Consider the following 19667-nt stretch of genomic DNA (forward strand, 5'->3'; position numbering starts at 1 on the left):
TCCAATCCAATTGAAGTATATCAAATGTTAAATCAAGTTCTAAGAACAACAAGGATCCCCGTTCCAAGGGATCGTTAGGATGGATACAATCGTTTATGGAATGACTACTTTGCTGACCATCCTGTGTTTCCCCCACAGTTATTTCGTCGAAGATTTCGCATGAACAAACATATATTTCCCCGAATAAAGCAAACTTTAGAAGAACGTCATCCTTTCTTTCAGCAAAGACAAGATGCTACTGGAAGATTTGGTGCCTCCAGATTGCAAAAAATGCACGGTTGCTATGAGACTAATAGCTTATGGCACCTCTGCTGATTATGTGGATGACTACATTCGAATTAGTGCATCTCTTGCAAGAGGTCCACTACAACATTTTGTGGAAGGAATTGTCTCTTACTTTAGTGATGAATACCTTAGAAAGCCCAATGAAGAAGATCTGCTAGACTACTAAGAATTGGTGAACATCGAGGATTTCCGGACATGATAGGTTCTATTGATTGCATGCATTAACGGTGGAAAAATTGTACACTTCGATTAAAAGGTATGTTTTCTGTAAGACCAGGTAAACCCACATTAATCTTGGAAGCTGTGGCATCATATGATATTTGGATCTGGCATGCTTTTTTTTTCGGACACCGGGTAGTCGTAATGATATTAACGTTCTTGATAGATCCCCTTTGATTAACGATGTTTTTGAAGGTCGTGCACCTTCTATTAACTATGTTGTGAATGACCATCAATACAATATGGGGTATTATCTCACTGATGGTATATATCCTAAATGGGTAGCATTTATTCCTACAATATCACTACCACAAAATGAAAAAGAATGTCTTTTTGCTAAATTACAAGAAGCTAGACGAAAGGATGTTAAGCGTGCTTTTGGAGTATTACAAGCTCGTTTTGCAATAATACAGAATCCTGCGCTAGCTCGTGACTCATCAATGTTAGGAAAAATAATGATAGCATGTATCATTATGCACAATATGATCGTTGAGGATGAAAGAGATACGTATAAAACGTATTACGATCCAAATGAATATGATCAAGCTACAAATGCGTCTTCAAGTAATAGAAATATTGAAGAGCCTTTTCAGTTTGAAAATAGCAACAATCGAATTGCAAGTTTGAAAACTTATATTTCTAATAGAACTCGTGTTCGTGATGAAGCTATGCATAGAGCTTTGAAGAAAGACTTAGTTGAACATATGTTGCTCAAATTCGGTGTTAACCATAGGCAAAATAATTTGCGTAAAAAGGTGTATAATCGTAACCTTAAATTATAGTATTTGTACTCAATCACGCTTCGTTGTTATCTTTTAAAGATTGTTGTCAGTTGATAGAATATGTATTATTTTTATTATTATCGAATTTAGTAAAGTTGCAATTATTGTGTATTTCTTAATTAAAGACTAATTACTTACTAATTAAATAATATAATGCATTAAGTTTAAACATAAGTCATTTTATTTAATTAATGTATGCTAATAATAATTATTAGTTTTAATTGATTATTACCAAGTGCATTAGTTATATATATGATAGGATTAAAGAGAGATATTGTGTAGTGGGGTTGGGTAAAAGTAGGAGAGAGAAAATGTATAACCAAAAAGTTGTGATTAACTATTGGGAGACATTGGTTATTAAATAGGTATAAGAGTGGTTATAGGTGAGGTGGAAGATGTAGAAATTATTAAAATAAGCAATAACCACAATGGTTGTGGGCAACCATTGTGTTTGCTCTCAATTAAGGTTTATTTCGTTATTTTCGTTTAAACCTTTTGTCAATTGTTGGGTGTATACAAACCAACACTTTCCACAGGCCCTTAGGCCAAGGCCTTAGCACAACCAATTGCCGCTGCCACTCGTTGTACCCATTTAAACCGATCGTATCATAAGCTATGAGATGATCATATCATAAGCTATGAGATACAATTAAGCGCAGAACCCATTCTGAATTATTCTTCACATAACTATAATTATCCTATTACTCTAACATGCAATCAGTTTTTGTATGTAATTTCCCCTTTAAGATGTAGACCTCGAAAAATCAATCAATTTAGGCTCAAGAATCACTTGAATCGGAGCTTGGAGCTATGTTTTAGAGCCTTTGGAATTTCTGGCTGCTATTCTGCCTTTTGTTACTTCTGAGGCACGTTTATTGTTGTTGTTGTTGTTGTTATTGTTGTTGATTTGATTAATGATGTTTGCTTATTTAGTTTCTGGTCAAAAATTGATCTTCTAAATTGAGAAGAGTCTTCTGATGGATGGATATTGGGGAAAATTAGGTGGAAAAGGGGTTAGAAAAGGTCACGTGAGGGTCACGTGGTATAGTCAACGCCAGAATTCGACTATTGGTAGTCTCTTACAACAATTACCATATTCCATTTTCGCGAGGGTCACAAAAAAGTCAGCGCTGGAATCCGACCATTGTTGCGCCTGATGGCACTACTTATCAAAAGGTTTGTCTGTTTTGATATTTTCTTATTCATACATTCATTGCGTAAATTTTTGTAGAATAGAGAAAGTATGCAAAATAAAATGTTTTGAATGAGTGGAAGATGGTAATTTGAAGGGAGGATCCATATTAATTAATTACGAAGTATTTATTTAAGTTAAATTAGTGCCATACGAATATTATTTTATGTCATCGATGTTAAAATTTAAGTTATTCAAGGTTAAGAATATTGAATTCTCAATTAATTTGTAAATTTGTCTTCGTACAATTTTATAATTCAATGCAACACCTGCCACCCATAATATAATGAATGCCACGAAAAAAAAAAATTAATGAGTGATTCACATCATTATTTGTGATTCTGGCTAATTATAAATTTACACGATTCAATTCAACTACAGAGTACTTAAATTAGTCAATTGTAGTCTTCTACATTATTTAATGTTTTGTACTTCCCATTGAAATATCTCATTATTGTTATTTGTCTTATTCTTTCCTCCTTGATTCCGGTGTAAATTTACAAACAAGAATGTAATTTAGGGACGGAGGGAGTATTTAAATACAAGTACTTGGATTTGTCGGTATCTACAAGACTACAATGGACTCCGTAACAACTTATAGACTACGAAGTACTTAGTTTCTCATCCATGGAAATATGAACCACAATAAATGGAATTACTATAAAGGACTCCCACATGTAGAAGAGGTATTAAGGACTCGCTAATTTCTTGGCGATAATTAATTTTTCAGTATTTGTTTTTGTTTTTATGTAACGACTCGTCACTCATATGATCTCCTTTAGCCAAAATGGTAAAAATAATGATCATCAATTCTTCTTGGACTTCTGTTATAATAATGCACCATGGACCTTTTTTTCCATTTGACTATATATCTTATACGAATTATATCCATTAATCATAATATTTTATATACCATGCATCATATCACATGTTTATTAATGTTCATTTGTAATTAATTAAGGCCGTTTTTAGATAAAAAGGATGAATTTGAAAAATTATTTTATGTAAATTTTGCCGAAAAAAGGGGGGAGAGATTGGTTAGGGATATGATTAGATTTCATTGACCAAAATACCCTTTTATTGCAAAGGGTTTTAGCCTTTTGTGAGATTTAGGATTAGGGGCTAATATGTCAAATGATAAAGCTTAGTAGTAGAAGTGTAGCAGTGCTTTGCTCAGCTACTTGCTTGTGATTCTCTGAGTAGTGACCACTAGTACTGCAAAGTGGTAGTGAGTTAGCACTTTAGCAGTGATTTGCGGCTACTGTGATTCTCTTACCAAGGTCTTGCCATCATTTTTTTCATTCCTCTTCTTTTCAACAACTAAAGTATTCCGTAGTAAACAACCATACCTTCATCAAAAAATCAAAAAACAAATGAGTATAAAAAATGCAACATAATTGTCAAAATAATATGAACGGCTTAACCTTCTCATTCACAAAAGAAGAATATATATAAGTTACAAAGATATTCCTAACCCTAACATAATTAGGAATAAGATAGAATATTAACATAACTAGGAAACCCAAAGATATTATTCATTATTTCCCAATTATTATCTTAACATCCCCCCTCAAGATGGAGCATGTAGATCTCGAATGCCCATCTTGCCAAGCAAAAACTCAAATTGCGCCTTTCCTAAGGCTTTTGTAAAAATATCCGCCAATTGAACCTTCGTGGAAACATACGATGGCTTAATCACTCCTTCTTTAATGGCATCCCTAATAAAATGACAATCTACCTCAATGTGTTTTGTCCTCTCATGAAACACCGGATTGTTCGTAATATGAAGTGCCGATTGACTATCACAGTACATGTTCATACCTTGCTTATGTTCTACACCCAAGGATCGAAGTATTTGTTTCAAGTGTTTTAACTCACATTGCAACCCCGTCATTGACCTATACTCTGCCTCTGTGGAACTCGTAGAAACTGATCTACGAGTCAAGGGACAACTTTCCCAATCCGAGTCACACCAACCTTCCAACTGAAGACTACTATCCGACCTTAGTAGAATGCCTTGACCCGGACATTTCTTCAAATATCTTACTACTCTCAATGCCGCTTCCCAATGTTCCTCTTTTGGACATTGCATAAACTGTGATAAAATATGCACCGAATAAGCCAAATCCGGCCTTGTGACTACCAAGTATATCAGACGACCAATCAACCGTCTATATTGTTCACCATCTGCGTGCTCCTTCCCCTCTGCTAAAGCAAGTTTATGATTTTGCACCATTGGAATGTCTGCCGGCTTTGCTCCTAGTAACCCCGTCTCAGAAATAATATCCAAAGCATACTTACGCTGACACACATAAAAACCATGTTTACTACGTGCCACTTCTAGCCCCAGAAAATATTTCACGGCACCCAAATCTTTCATTTTAAAACATTGACACAAGTATGCTTTAAAACTCTCCAATGCAACTGTATTATTTCCTGCAATTATCATATCATCCACATAAACTAAGACACTCAACTGCATTCCGCCCTTTGAAAGAGTGAATAAAGAATAATCGGAATACGACTGTTTAAATCCATATTTCTTCAAAGCTGTGGACAATTTTCAAACCAACATCTAGGAGCTTGCTTCAATCCATACAAGGACTTCTTCATCTTACAGACTGTATCTGAATTGCCTTTTTGAAAACCCGGTGGTACTTTCATATAGATCTCCTCCTCTAAATCACCGTGCAAGAAAGCATTGTGCACATCCATTTGTTGTACCTCCCAATTTTTAATCGCTGCAACTCCTAAAAAAATGCGTACCGTAGACATTTTTGCCACTGGAGCAAACGTTTCATCGTAATCGATCCCTTCTTCCTGATGGTTACCGAACACCACAAGTCTTGCTTTTAATCTTAGCAGATTACCAGCCTCATCTCTCTTCTCAGTGTAAACCCACTTGCTTCCAAGTGCTTTCTTCCCTGCAGGAAGTGTTTCTAGAGTCCATGTGCCTTGGTCTTCCAAAGCTTTAATTTCCGCTGCCATAGCATCTCTCCAACCCTCATGTCTCATCGCTTCTTTGAATGATCTTGGTATTTGTGCTTCTGTGACAGCTGCAATATAGTGTCTGTGTTTCGAGGAAAACCGATCATAGTTAACAAAATATGTGATAGGATAGAGATTACCTGAAGAGGATGATGGTGTTGACAGTGACATGGATCTTTATTTTTCCGTATTGTGTGGGTCACGCAATCCCGTAACTTCGTTGAAACAAATTTTTGCCTTTTTCCCCTTCCTAACTCTTCGTCACTTGATGAATTAACCATATGAGGAAAGTTCTGAGGCACACCCACATCGTGGGAAGTTTCGGTTTCTGTAGGGGAGTTGTGCTGGACTGTTTCGGTAGCAGAAACAGTGCCTTGCTGCTGCTCTTTTCGAGGAGGTGTCGTACCCTCCTGTTGTGTGGCTGTACAGCAGTAGACTTGGGACTCCCTGTATGCTGCTGTTCTTCACGCTGCTGGGCAGCACGCTGCTGGACAGAGCAGTCCGCAGCTGGGCTGCGGTTGAGGTCTTTCTCCCGCGGCCTGGCTGCGGCACTCTCTTCAGGGGCTTCTGTCGAGGTCTGGGCAGTGCAGTCCGCAGCCTTGTTGCGGCTAGGTACTTGCTCCCGCAGCCTGGTTGCGGAGCTCACTGATCCTGACGAATTACCCACATAATCTCCACGTTGCCACATATCTATTTCATCATCACTTCCACCAAACTCATGGGCTTCAAGTTCTTCTAAGTTCTCCCTTGAAGTCTCAACATACGGAAACACATGCTCATGAAATTTAACATCACGAGATGTAAAAAATTCCCTCGTCTCCAAATCAAATAATTGCCACCCTTTCTTTCCAAACGGGTAACCAACAAACACACATTTTCGACTCCGTGATGCAAACTTATCACCCTTACTCCTTTGATTATGAGCATATGCTAAACACCCAAAAACTCGAATACACTCAAACATCGGCATTTTACCGAATAACATCTCATAAGGAGTTTTATTTTGTAGAATTGGGCTTGGAGTATGATTAATCAAGTAACAAGCAGTCCGAACACACTCCCCCCAAAATTGTATAGGTAGTTTTCCTTGAAATCTCAAAGCACGAGCCACATTCAAAATATGTTGGTGTTTTCTCTCTACTCTCCCATTTTGTTGAGGAGTACCCACACAAGAAGACTCAAAAATAATGCCATTCGTCACAAAATAATCTTGTAGATGATTAAATTCAGTTCCATTATCACTACGAACAACTTTAATAATTTTATCAAATTGCCGTTTAATCAAAGCAACAAAATGAAGAAACATATGTTCAACTTCCGTTTTATTTCTAAGAAAATAAATCCAAACACCACGAGAATAATCATCAACAATTGTCAAAAACATCTTTGATCCACAAGACGAGGCCACCTTATACGGACCCCATAGATCAATATGAACTAGCTCAAACATACTACTTGCTTTGCTATTACTAACAGGAAAATTATCTCTTGTTTGCTTTGCACGAGGACATACATCACAAACATTATTATTTTTTCTACTAGAGTGACTCACAGGAGGAAGTAACTTCAATATCTTTTTCGACGGATGCCCCATGCGTTGATTCCATAAGTCGACCACACAATCCACTGCTAGCACTTGTATTCGCGGAACACCACGGAAAAAATAAAGTCCATCTTGTCGTTCACCCACGCCAATCACCGTCCTCTTCAATTGGTCCTGAATCACACAAATTTTGTTAGTAAATTGAATAGAACAACCCAATTCGTCACTTAATTGTGTTACAGAAATTAAGTTACAATTCAATTGAGGAACAAATAACACATTATCAATTTTCAAACCACCCTCCAATGTGACCGAACCAAGTTGATTCGAATTTACTGTTTGACCATCCGGTAAACCAACCGGACAATTTTGAATTGTTTTAATATTTCTCATGATAGAAATATCATTAGTAACATGATTAGATGCTCCGGTATCCACGATCCACAGTCTTGCATTACCTTCTAACCGTGACTTAGCCTTGCTTGTAAGATAGTCAAGAATTTGTCGTGCTTGATCTGAGTAAGTAATTAAATTATTTACTACCGAGTATAAATTTATATGAGTAAAGCAATTAAAATTTTTTATAGTATATAGTAGTATAAATTACATAAATTACCATATATATACAAAGTAGTTTTTAAACTTATGATATACGGAGACAACGGAAAACATTGAAAGATAATCTATTGAACATATAGAGTACTTTTTAATTTAATCATTGTATTATTTTGATTACTAGAATATAAATTATTCCGTATTTGTAAAATAAATATTTATCAAACAAAACAATTGTTAAAAATTAAAGGCTAATAATTAACGCTAATATATATAATACATAATATATAATATATAAGATATAATATATATAATAAAATTAAAATTCTGTAATGGAGGTACATAACATGACAGCTATTTGGCATAAGATTAGTCGAACGGATGTGATTGTTGCACCAATTTTGGTTTATGAAACTTGTAGGAGAGTGAAAACACTAAGTTATAATAGTGCAAATGTCAACATCACCTCAAAATTTTATGTCGAGTCGAAGTTCCAGTATTTAATACGATAACATTTTTGTAACATTGTGAGTGCATCAAAAGACTACAAATTATCCTTCACCGTTTATTAATTCATGGTTGGTTCCTCATACATTAGACTTTACCAATGGGGTATTTGGTGTCCCTGTTTATGTTGATATCGTGACCCCAATGATGACTGGTGAGGAGCTTAGTATAAGCATTGGACCAACTTTGAGATATGGGATCAAACATGGAGCTTTTTTGAATGGTTTGGAGATCATGAAAATTGATGGTGGTTATCGCTCTCTAGTTTGGGGTAATAATAGTTCGCCTTCCTCTATGGAAAAAAGCAATAATCGGTTACGTGTTGTGATAGTTTGCACAAGTGTTGTAGGGTTCATTCTTGTGGTGGGTGTCATTCTCTTCTTTGTTTTCAAAATGAAAAGGGGGAGTTGAATTTTGAAATTGGCATCCCTTTAACACTCTTTAGATGTGTGTAAAAAAGAAGGGTTTTAGAAGGCCTTCAATGGGAAAGGTGATTGTGGAGTTACTCGTAGCACAACGACTTCAAAACCCTGCGGTAGAACCAAGCTCGAGTTCCAGTTCTGATTTTGGTGAAGCTACAACTTCTATTTGGTTTGATGATTCTTCGTTGAATGCTCCTATCGAAAATGTTTCTGCAGAAATCCGACAACCCGAATCCAAGATCCGAAGCTCGAGTATATAACCCAATCTGCTCCTATCGGCCAAGTAAGAACCTACACAAAGAGAAGAGATTAGCTAGCCCCGGGGTGAATCCGGGAATAACCACTCCAAAGATTAAGTCAGCAAGTGTTTATGGAAGAAAGATGATTTAGAGAGAGAAAGTAATGAAAGAGAGAGAGTGAGTAGTGAGAGAAAGAGTGTAATAAATGCTACCTTGTTTATGAAGTAAAATCAAATTATTTATAGGTTTACTAAGTGACAGATGGCAGTTTAACAAGTAATATAATTTCTTCCACGTGTCAAACGCGAGCACGACACGTGGCAGCTACTTACATGCCGATATGTATACTTTATACAGAAATGTCGATATTAACAAAATCTATTGATGTATCGAATTCAAATAGTATGTCGGTCTGTCATACCATATCAGCCTATATTGATTTCCGTTATGTAGATATTTCCCCATACAACTAGCCCTCCGAGTGAGGAAGTTTGATCGGATGATCTAACGTGGTCACTTGTTATTAGTATTTTCATTTGATTCGATTTGATTTATAGTGTGAGGATGAGACCGGCAAACAAGGTTTTTCCGTAATTATATCTAGGCTGGGAGCGAAAAACTTCGTTTTTCCCCCCAAGTAACCTTGTTTGCCGTTAGCAAACAAGGTTTACTGTAATTATATTTAGGCTGGGAGCGAAAAACTTCGTTTTTCCCCCCCAAGTAACCTTGTTTGCCGTTAGCAAACAAGGTTTACTTTAATTATATTTAGGCTAGGAGCGAAAAACTTCGTTTTTCCCCCCAAGTAACCTTGCTTGCCGTTAGCAAACAAGGTTTACTTTAATTATATTTAGGTTGGGAGCGAAAAACTTCGTTTTCCCCAAGTAACCTTGTTTGCCGTTAGCAAACAAGGTGTACTTTAATTATATTTAGGCTGGGAGCGAAAAACTTCGTTTTTCTCCCCAAGTAACCTTGTTTGCCGTTAGCAAACAAGGTTTACTTTAATTATATTTAGGCTGGGAGCGAAAAACTTCGTTTCCCCCCCAAGTAACCTTGTTTGCCGTTAGCAAACAAGGTTTACTTTAATTATGTTTATGTATGGTAGCTTTAAATTTTAGGCGGGAAAATTGTATAAGTAGAGGACACGTGTCGACGATCTAACGATTTATTTTTTAAATTAACATTTTGTTCTAACCGCTAGATTTCTGACCAGGTGTCATATCAAACGTCACCTTTTCAACTTCCTTTTTAACTTCTCTTTCCTCTTTTTTTTTTTTTTACATTTTCACATCTCCTTCACAAAAAGTTGCGAATTTTACCAGAGAAAGCTGCAATCTTTATTTGGGGTAACCGCAATTGGGTCTTGCTGGACTTATCACATTATTGAAGCATCAAATATTCTTCTTTGCGTCGTCGCTGCCATCGAGTAGTTTAAGGTATTTTAAGGATTTCAATTTTAATTTGCATGCGTTGGAATACATTCGCTGTTTGCCCATTTTTTAGTTTTTAGTTGGTTTATTAAATGTCCAATAATAATATTGAAGAAGAACAACCCACCCTTAGTACTTTTAGGCGGCGTCTTATTAGGCAGTCTTTGGGAAAAGATCTCGGCCATAACAAAAGTGGGGTTTCATCTTTGTCTAATAATATTGACGACCCTTTTCAGCCGTTATCAGAGAAAGAGCAAAATGAGGCTTTTTACCGTCATAAGATACTAGCGGATTGTGAAAAGGCACGACGCCCTAAAAACCCTAACGTTCCTGAGGACGTTGAGGTTCTTGAAATTGAACCTGTTAGCATCTGATATCATTTGCGAAGTTTTGCCGACAAACCTGATTTTGATCAATACGGAACTAACGTTGGAAATATTCATATCAGAACCTCCAGTATGCCGAGATCTAAGTCGACTGACAACCCATCTCAGACTGCTGATGGTGCAGCGGGGCCTAATGTTGAGGCTGAACCAAGCTCTAGGCCTGAGCCAAGCAAAAGGCCTGGCCAAGCACAAGTTATAAGCTCTTCTAGCTCTGAGTCTGAAAGAGGTTCGAAATCTCCTGTTCACGATTCCGCTATCAAATCTGTGTTAAATGATGATGATGATAGTGATGAAGAAGTAAATCAGGGCGATAACACCGAAAGCCCTGAGAGAGCCGAAATGATTGATCTTATGGCTCAAGTTACCCATGAGGAAAGTTTAGATGATGAGTATGAGTCTGAAACCGATGAGGTTGATTTCCGACAACCCCTTATCTTACCCTATAACAGTAAGGTTGCTGAGGCTAGTGTTAGCAAGGTTTGGCTGAAATTGGCCGAAGAAAAGGAATATTGCCGTAAGGCAAAAAGATTTTATGGTTTGTCGGATGGGTATAAGTTAATACTTCCACCACCTTCTGCTACTGTTCTTGATTGTCCTGATGGTCATATTGCTATTTATGCCAAACACTTTGAATTCGGCCTCCGATTTCCTCTTCATCCTTTTATTGCTAAAATTTTTAAGGCATGGAATGTATGCTTGGTACAAGTTACTCCTACTATTCGTGCCGTTATTGCCCTGGTTTGGGTTTTGCTGTATAAAATTTTTTCGTTAACCTTGAACTTGTTTAGGAGGTTAATAACTTTGAAAAGTGATGGACAATCTGAGGGTTGGTGGTCGTTGTATACGGCCTCTCACAAGTTCACTGTAAACCCAAAGTTGTCAAGTTGTAAAGGTTGGCAGGATAAGTTCTTTTTCATGAGTGTTCCGGAAGATTTTCCTATCAGGAGAACTTTCTTTCGGCCTCATCCTCGTTTTTGCCATATTGCCGAGAGAGATCTTGGCCCTCAAGAACAGAAGGCCTGTGATTATTTTGACGCCGTTAGAGCCAATATCGGTGGAAAAACTCGTGTTGTTCTGAAAGTGGTTGCCAAATGTAAAGTACATTTTGAACAACGCACCACTATCTTATATCGGTTTATGTCGGACTAACGCTTATGGTACTAACCTCATAAATTATTGTTATCCTTTACGTTGTTAGTACTTACGCATTAATATGATACTTTTGTTGGTATTATTTTTACAGACATGGTTTTTAACAGTTTATACTTTCACTTCTTTCTGCTCGCGTGCCCCTACACGTAATCCTAAAAGAAGAGTAGAAGAGATGGCTGATGAGAATGTGAGAAGAAATCGGGGTCTGACCTCATTGGCTAACAGACGCGGTGGTAGTGTTCCTGCCGTTTCTACAAGAAAGGAAGATGAGCCGGCATCAAAGCAGTCAAAGACCGACACTGAACAGCCAAAGGCTCCATCGCCACCTAAAACTTCTGTTCCCGAAAAAACAGTTTCAGCAATGGCAACAACCGGTGAAAATGCCGATAAGGTGTTTGAAGATCTTACTGTGTCTCCTGCTCCTCAACAGGTTATAAACCTGGTATATATAAAAATTTACTTGTGATAACGGCCGAAAAGAAAATTTTTATTATATCGTTATTATTATTTTTATTATTTTTTACTAACTTATTTTCTATTAGGAAACTGTTCCCATTTCTGCTGAACCTCAACAGGTTGGTCCTGTCAATTCCGACACAAGTATTCCTGGTATTATTTATCGGGGTGGACAGTGGATTGAACATGTTGAAGGAAAGATTCCCGATGAGGTTCTGAATAGAGTAAGGGTTCCTGAGGGCCGTTCTCGCGATCAATGGCGGCCTGAAATGGACGTCTTCCGTAATGAATCCATTTTCACTGATGACCCTCTTCGGGGTGGAAATCTAGGATATCGGCTGCTACGAAATGTTTCAACTCCAGTTGATAGGCCGTCTGGACTTATCGGCCCGGTTGCTGCCCAACATATGCATGATTTGATGAGGGTATGTAGTTATAATTTACTATGTATCCATTTTTTTTTCTTACATTAAGACACATGGCTTATATCTTTCAAATTTCACTTGTTTATAGGCGGTTGCTTCTGGAACAGAGTTGGTTGAGATGTATAGATTCCATCAGGATAAGTATCATCAGAACATGTCTAACCAACAATCTCTGGAGACAGCTTTGAAGAATGCTAGAAAGGCTCTTGATGGAATTAAGCTAATAAAAGCGAAAGATGATGCCGAATTGTCATCTCTGCGCGAGAAAGTTGAAAAAATGAAAAATCTTGAAGAGGAGATAAAGGATCTTAAATCTCAGCTTGAAGATAAGAACGCCGTGAAGAACCAACTTTCTATTGCACAGAGTGATCTTTCTAAGGCTAAGGCAACAATCGGCAACTTAGAAGGTCAGCTGCAAAAAATGGAAGCCGATAAATCTGGGGTACGACAAAGGGCGGTTAGCCGTTATTTGTCATCGGCAGAGTTTTGTAGTAAACTACAAGATCGTTTTGATGGTGGGTGGACTGCTGCTCAGAGGTGTGCTGCTCATGCTATCGGCCTAAAACAAGAAGACTGGGCAAAGATTGAAACAACATTTAATAATGATGCTCACAAGACACCTTCTGGATTCGAGCAACAGGAGTTCTCAGACGCAAATATCTTTAATCTTGCTCCTCCTGCTGATATCGGCGTTTCCGACCCTAAGATTTTGGATTCTCCTGAACCTGAAAACAAATCGGCTTAAAGGGGCGGGAAGCCATCACCATCATCATCTTGCGGCTCTTGTGTTATGGGGCCTTACACACTGTAATTTCTATTTTGGTTATCTACTTTTTAGAAAACTTGCTTTTGACAATGCTGTTTTATCGGCATATACCCTTTTGTGGTGATGTCTGTTGATCTTGTTTTAGCTTTGCCAAAACATCGTTTCTTTCATAACACTATGCTTGTATATCTTTAATGTATTTACGTTTTTATGCAGTTCTTTTAAATGCTATAACTGTCTCGGTTTTAACTTTTATCAGTTTTAATTATTCAATTTAGAATCGATTTACTTTACACAATTCGTACGCTATACTTATAAGCATAAGGATATCGACATAGCCCCTTATTAAGACTGTAATATCGGGCGTAGTATAGCCCCTCATTCTTCCCCGCTTAATGCAGACACCATTTTCGTGATGTATGTACTTACATCTTTTTGTATTCGACGATAGTTTAAGTTTTGTAACTCATTGGTCACTTGTGCAACTGTATAATAGTTTCGCAAGTACCCTTATCGGAGATCATGTTTTAGCTGCGCCTCATGTCGGCGCATACTGTATAATGATTTGGCCGGGATATTATATTAAACCAACAACCTCGTGATTTAACAAATACAACTGATCAGGTTCTAAGAGTGTTATCGTCACGGAAGTGGTTTTTGGCTGTCCATCCCAATTAACGGTGGTATGTTAATTGGAGGATGCCTTTATACACAAATTGTAGAGTAGATCATTGGAAGTGATTTTATTTATCATCACTAGCATACAAAATACTTTAACTGAACTTTTACATTATACATAGTATTTTTTAAGAACTGTGGTATTCCAGACATTCTTCAGTGGCTTTCCGTCTTCAGATTCCAGATAGTATGATCCTTGCATTACCATGTCTCTTATTCGATATGGACCTTCCCAGGTAGCTGTTAACTTTCCTTCTTCATTCCCCTTTCCTGTTGCCGACGTTCTTCTTAACACTAATCTCCGACATCTAGTGGTCGGTGATTAACTCTCTTATTATAGGCCCTTGACATTCTGTTTTTGCATGCGGCCTATTTAACTGCCGCTTTTTCCCTTACTTCTGGTAAAAAATCCAACTGTTGTCGCAGTAATAGATCATTTTTCTCTTCGCAGTAATGTTGTATTCTGAATGTCGGCAGACCGACCTCGGCGGGTATAACGGCTTCTGTTCCAAAAACCAAATGGAAAGGGGATTCTCCTGTTGCTTCTTTAACTGTTGTTCTGTTCGCCCATAAGATCTCTGGAATTAAATCTGCCCATAACCCTTTAGCATCTTCGACCTTTTTCTTTATTGCCATTACTATCTGCTTATTAGCTGCTTCTGCCTGGCCGTTTGATTGCGGATGGCAAACTGCTGCATATGCAAATTTGACTTTGTAAACTGTCAGCAAAGTTTTTACAGGATTACAATCAAACTGTGATCCATGGTCAAAAACCATTGCTCTCGGAAGGCCAAATCTTGTAAAGATATTTTTCCAAATGAACTTTCTGACTTCTGTTGCCGATATTGTAGTTATTGGTTCTGCTTCGATCCATTTGGTGAAGTAATCTACACCCACCAGTAGGAATTTTCGACTTCCAGTTGCTGACGGAAAGGAACCAACTATATCCATCCCCCATTGTGCAAATGGTACTGGATTCAACATCGGCGTTAAATCATTTGGTGGCCGGTTCAGAATAGGTGCGAACTTTTGACACTTTTCACACTTTTTAACATAAGAAGAAGCATCTTCATTCATTGTTGGCCAATAATATCCTCTTCTCATTATTTCTCTTGAAAGAGCTCGTGCCCCTAGGTCATTTCCGCAAGTTCCTTCATGAATCTCTTCTATTAACCTTATAGATTCTTCTGCCGTTATACACCTTTGTAATGGGAACGAGAACCCTCTTTTATAAAGTTGTCCCTGGTACATTATGAACCATACGCTATCTTTTTTTATTTTTCGAGCTTCTTCTTTCTCTATCGGCAAAGCCCCTGTCAGCAAGTATGTTAGGATTTTGTCATACCATTGCTCCCCTAGCTGAATACAATGAATGGCCTTTGCCGACTCGTCTATGCTTCTCTGCTTCAGAACCTCTACCACAACAGTTCTCTCTAAGTCATTAAAACTTGAACTGGCTAGCCTTGCTAGAGCATCAGCCTGCGAATTTTGTGCTCTCGGCACCAATTGAACTTCGAAATACTGCAGTTGGGCTGTAAGCTCATTTATTTTTTCCAGATATTTTATCATCGCCAGTTCCCTTGCTTCATTTCCCCACGAAACTGGCTGGAAACTAGTTGTGAGTCAGTTTTGAGAACTAACCTTTTTGCATCTGCCGCTATAAAAAGCTGAATGCCCGCAATTACTGCCTCGTATTCAGCTTCATTATTTGTTGCTTTGAATTTGAACTTCAAGGCATATTCAAAAATTTCTCCATTCGGGGCTGTTATCACAATACCGGCTCCAGATCCCATTAAGGTTGCTGAACCATCTACTGATACCTACCATGTCCCCAATTCTTCCTCCTCATCATTGTAGGAGGTTTCTACAACAAAATCTGATAGTGCCTGTGCTTTTATTGACATCCTGGGTTTGTAATACAGTTCATACTCCGATAACTCAACAGTCCACTTCAATAACCTTCCTGATGTATCCATTTTTTGCAATGATTTTTCCAATGGATGATTCGTAAGGATTTCTATTGGATGTGCATAAAAATAAGGTCGTAATTTTCTAGCAGCAATTACGACAGCAAAGGCCATTTTTTCTATCATTGGATATCGTCGCTCAGCAGCATTAAGGACATGGCTGACAAAGTATATCGGCATTTGTTGTTTGGCCCTCTCCACTATCAGGACTGAGGCCACTGTTTTTGGTGACGCCGATATATATAACTGTAAGTATTCTCCCGGCTCCGGTCGTGCTACTGTTGGGAGAGGCTTCAAATGGTTTTTTACCATCTCTAAAGCATCAGCTTGATCTTTTCCCCATTCAAATGATTTGTTTTGTCGCAGAACCACAAAAAACGGGAGCGCTTTATCTGCCGATTTGCTAATGAAGCGCGTTAAGGCTGCCATTCTTCCTGTTAATCTCTGAATTTCTCAAATTGATTTAGGTTGTTTCATTTCAAGAAGAGCATTAACCTTATCAGGATTTGCATCAATGCCCCGTTCACTAACCATAAATCCTAAAAACTTTCCAGATCGAACTCCGAAAACACATTTTTCTAGATTGAGCTTTATCTGATATTGCCGCAAAGTTGCAAAAGTTTCTTTCAAATCCTCTATGTGATCTTTTTTCATCTTGCTTTTTACTATTGTATCATCTACATATACTTCAACATTACGGCCCTTCTGATTTGCAAAAATTTTATCAACCAGCTTTTGATATGTCGCACCAGCGTTCTTTAGCCCAAACGGCATTGCCTTGTAATAGTATACCCCGGCATCTATTATGAAAACCGCTTTAGGCCTATCAGCTTCATGAAGACTAACCTGATGATATCCGGAGAATGCATCTAAGAAGCTTAACATCTCATGGCCAGAAGTCGAATCTACCAACCTGTCTATCCGAGGCAACGGATAACAGTCCTTTGGGCAAGCTTTATTCAGATCTGTAAAGTCCACGCACATCCGCCATTTCCCAGTCGGCTTTCTAACCATTACAACATTTGCCAACCATTCTAGATAAGTACATGGTTCTATAAATCCTGTCGTTAACAGCTTGTTGACTTCTGCTTGAATGGCTTCAATTTTCTCTGTTGAGAAGTTGAGCTTCTTCTGCCTTACCGGTCTAAACCTTCGATCCACATTGAGCTTATGCTCCATCACTTTTGGGTGTATGCCTGGCATATCGCTTGCCGAAAAGGCAAACACATCTGCATTTTCTCTCAATAGGCTTATCAGATTACACCTCATTTCAACGTCCATATCGGCCCCAACCTTAACTGTCTGATTTGGGTTCCCTATTCGGAGCTCCACCTGCACTGTCTCACCTCCTGGTGACGGCCTCGACGCAGTTTCTGGCCTAGAATTGAAATTCTCCATTGACAAATCTCGCATTGTTGGCTCTCTTGCTCGTTTCGGGTTGTTTGGTACTTCTCCTTTCTGCCCCGAATTTTTTAGCGCCGAGACATAGCATGATTTTTCCATCACCTGTCCGCCATGTACCTTTTCCACAACCCCTCTATTCGACACATAAGCAATAGTTAGATGGTAAGTTGATACTACTGCCTGTATGTCATGAATTATCGGCCTTCCCACAATTCCATTATACGCCGATGGTACATACACTACCAAAAATTCAGCCATCGCATCTCTTGCTGTTATACCATCTCCAAGCCTAATAGGGAGAACTACACTCCCTTCTGGCCTTACCGTCAAACCTTTAAACTCAATAACCGGATATGATACCGGCGTTAAATATTGCCGGCCTATCATCAATTCATTAAAGGCTTGCATAAACAGAACATTTGCTGAACTTCCTCCATCAACTAGAACTCTTTTCACATCGGCTCCATTGATCTTTGTTATTAATACAAGGGGATCATCATGAGGAAACACTATTCCTTTTGCATCTTCCTTGGTAAAGGTTACATTTGGAATTTCAGACGGTTGTGGGCGATCAGCAACATCTAATTCATTAACAATGTGCCGATATTCCGATAGGTGCTTCCGTGCTCCACTTATGGTTCCTCCGTGAACTGGTCCACCGGTTATTACATCAACTCTTTTTCGAGTGGACGACGGTGGTTGCCCGCCTTCACCTTGTCGATTCACCTGACCTTGTCTTTCTGGCCGGTAATCTACCTGCTGGCGTTCTGGCTGCCGATATTGTTGTTGCTGACTTTCCCCAGAGTGTAACCGATATTGAGTAAGATGCCCCCTTCTTATTAATTCTTCGATATTATCCTTCAACTACACACAGTCCTCAGTGTAATGCTCCACATCTCGGTGGAACATACAATACTTCTTGGTATCCCTTCCTTTCGCTTTCATCGGCATGGGCCTCACCCATCCTTATCGGTTTTGATTTATAGAATATATTGCAGCCCTTGGTGCATTTAGAGGTGTATACGAATTATATCACATTGGTGCTTTGGTTCCTCTGACCTCTTGGCGGCTTCCTCCTCTTGCTGCAGCTGGATTCCTCGACCTTACAACTCCCAAAGATCCCCCTTCAGACATAGGGTGAATTCTATCAGTAGAACTTACTCGGCTGCTTGTTTTCATCAATTCCTCACTTTTAATATAATCATGAACTTTGTTAAAAGCTGCACCTAATGTTGGCTGATTTTTTCGGGTTAAGTATCTCTTAAATTCCGAATCATTCAGACCGTTCATTAGTGCCATGACTACTATCTCCTGCTGCAATCTTGGAATTGTATTGGCTTCATTATTAAACCTCCTTATATAATCCCTTAAAGATTCATCTGCCTTTTGAGTAACAGCCATTAACTCTCCAGAAGTTCTCTACCGAACACTATTGCTGACATACTGCCCCACGAACATTTCGGCTAACTGCTGGAAACTGTGAATTGCACCATTTTTCAAGATTATTGAACCAATCGGCTGCTGCTCCAACCAGAGTGGTGGGAAATACTTTACACCAAACGGCATCAGAATTGGTGTATAAAATCATGTGACCCTCATATGAGGTCATGTATCTACCTGTATCTCCCCTTCCATCATACCGACATGTCGGCATTTTGATTTTCTCCATTGGTTGATCAAGGATGCTTTGTGCAAATGGTGATGCCCTCAACTGAACTACTCTTCGCACCGCTCCTTGCTGATAAGTTCCCGTACTTTCATCTTGACCTGAGGATCGAACCTCTGATTCTCTAGGGGTTTGCTGGGATCTTATCGGTGACCCCTCATGCCGGCGTCTTTGCGAACTTCCGGTCTGGTTAAATTGATTGCCATGAGCTGTAAAAGGCATCCCTCCTCCATCTTGGGTTGCCCCTATTTATTTTCTTTTCTTGCTCATAGCGGTCATTACTCTTGCAGATGTTTCCAACTCTTCTGATGTAAACCCTACCATAGGGTCTATATCTTCCCCAGTCTGCCCTTCAGGGGTTAACGGCATATGGAATTCATTACCCTCCAAAAGTATGAGTTTCATCCTCAATCTGAATTTCTGGATCAGGCATTTTTTTCTTTTCTTTTTTTTTTTTTTATCGGAAAGTATGAGGCTCTTTCAGGCGATAGAAGCTATTAAGTAGCTCCCCTCCTTCTAGCGCCAACTGTTTCTGCAGGAATCCGACAACCAGAATCCAAGATCCGAAGCTCGAGTATATAACCCGTTCTGCTCCTATCGGCCAAGTA

The 19667-nt window shown here is 38.7% G+C and overlaps 1 protein-coding gene across 1 annotated transcript; it reads left to right on the plus strand.

The window, feature by feature from the left end:
* Positions 1-232: 232 nt before the first annotated feature.
* LOC110734090 lies at positions 233-1286 on the plus strand. The gene is made up of 2 exons (XM_021914150.1): positions 233-359; positions 700-1286. Exons 1-2 carry the CDS (start codon positions 233-235, stop codon positions 1284-1286), a joined length of 714 nt encoding a protein of 237 aa, XP_021769842.1.
* The last annotated feature ends 18381 nt before the right edge of the window (positions 1287-19667 follow it).

This window comes from Chenopodium quinoa, unplaced genomic scaffold (assembly GCF_001683475.1).
Source record: "Chenopodium quinoa cultivar QQ74 unplaced genomic scaffold, ASM168347v1, whole genome shotgun sequence".
NCBI classification, from domain to species: Eukaryota; Viridiplantae; Streptophyta; class Magnoliopsida; order Caryophyllales; family Amaranthaceae; genus Chenopodium; species Chenopodium quinoa.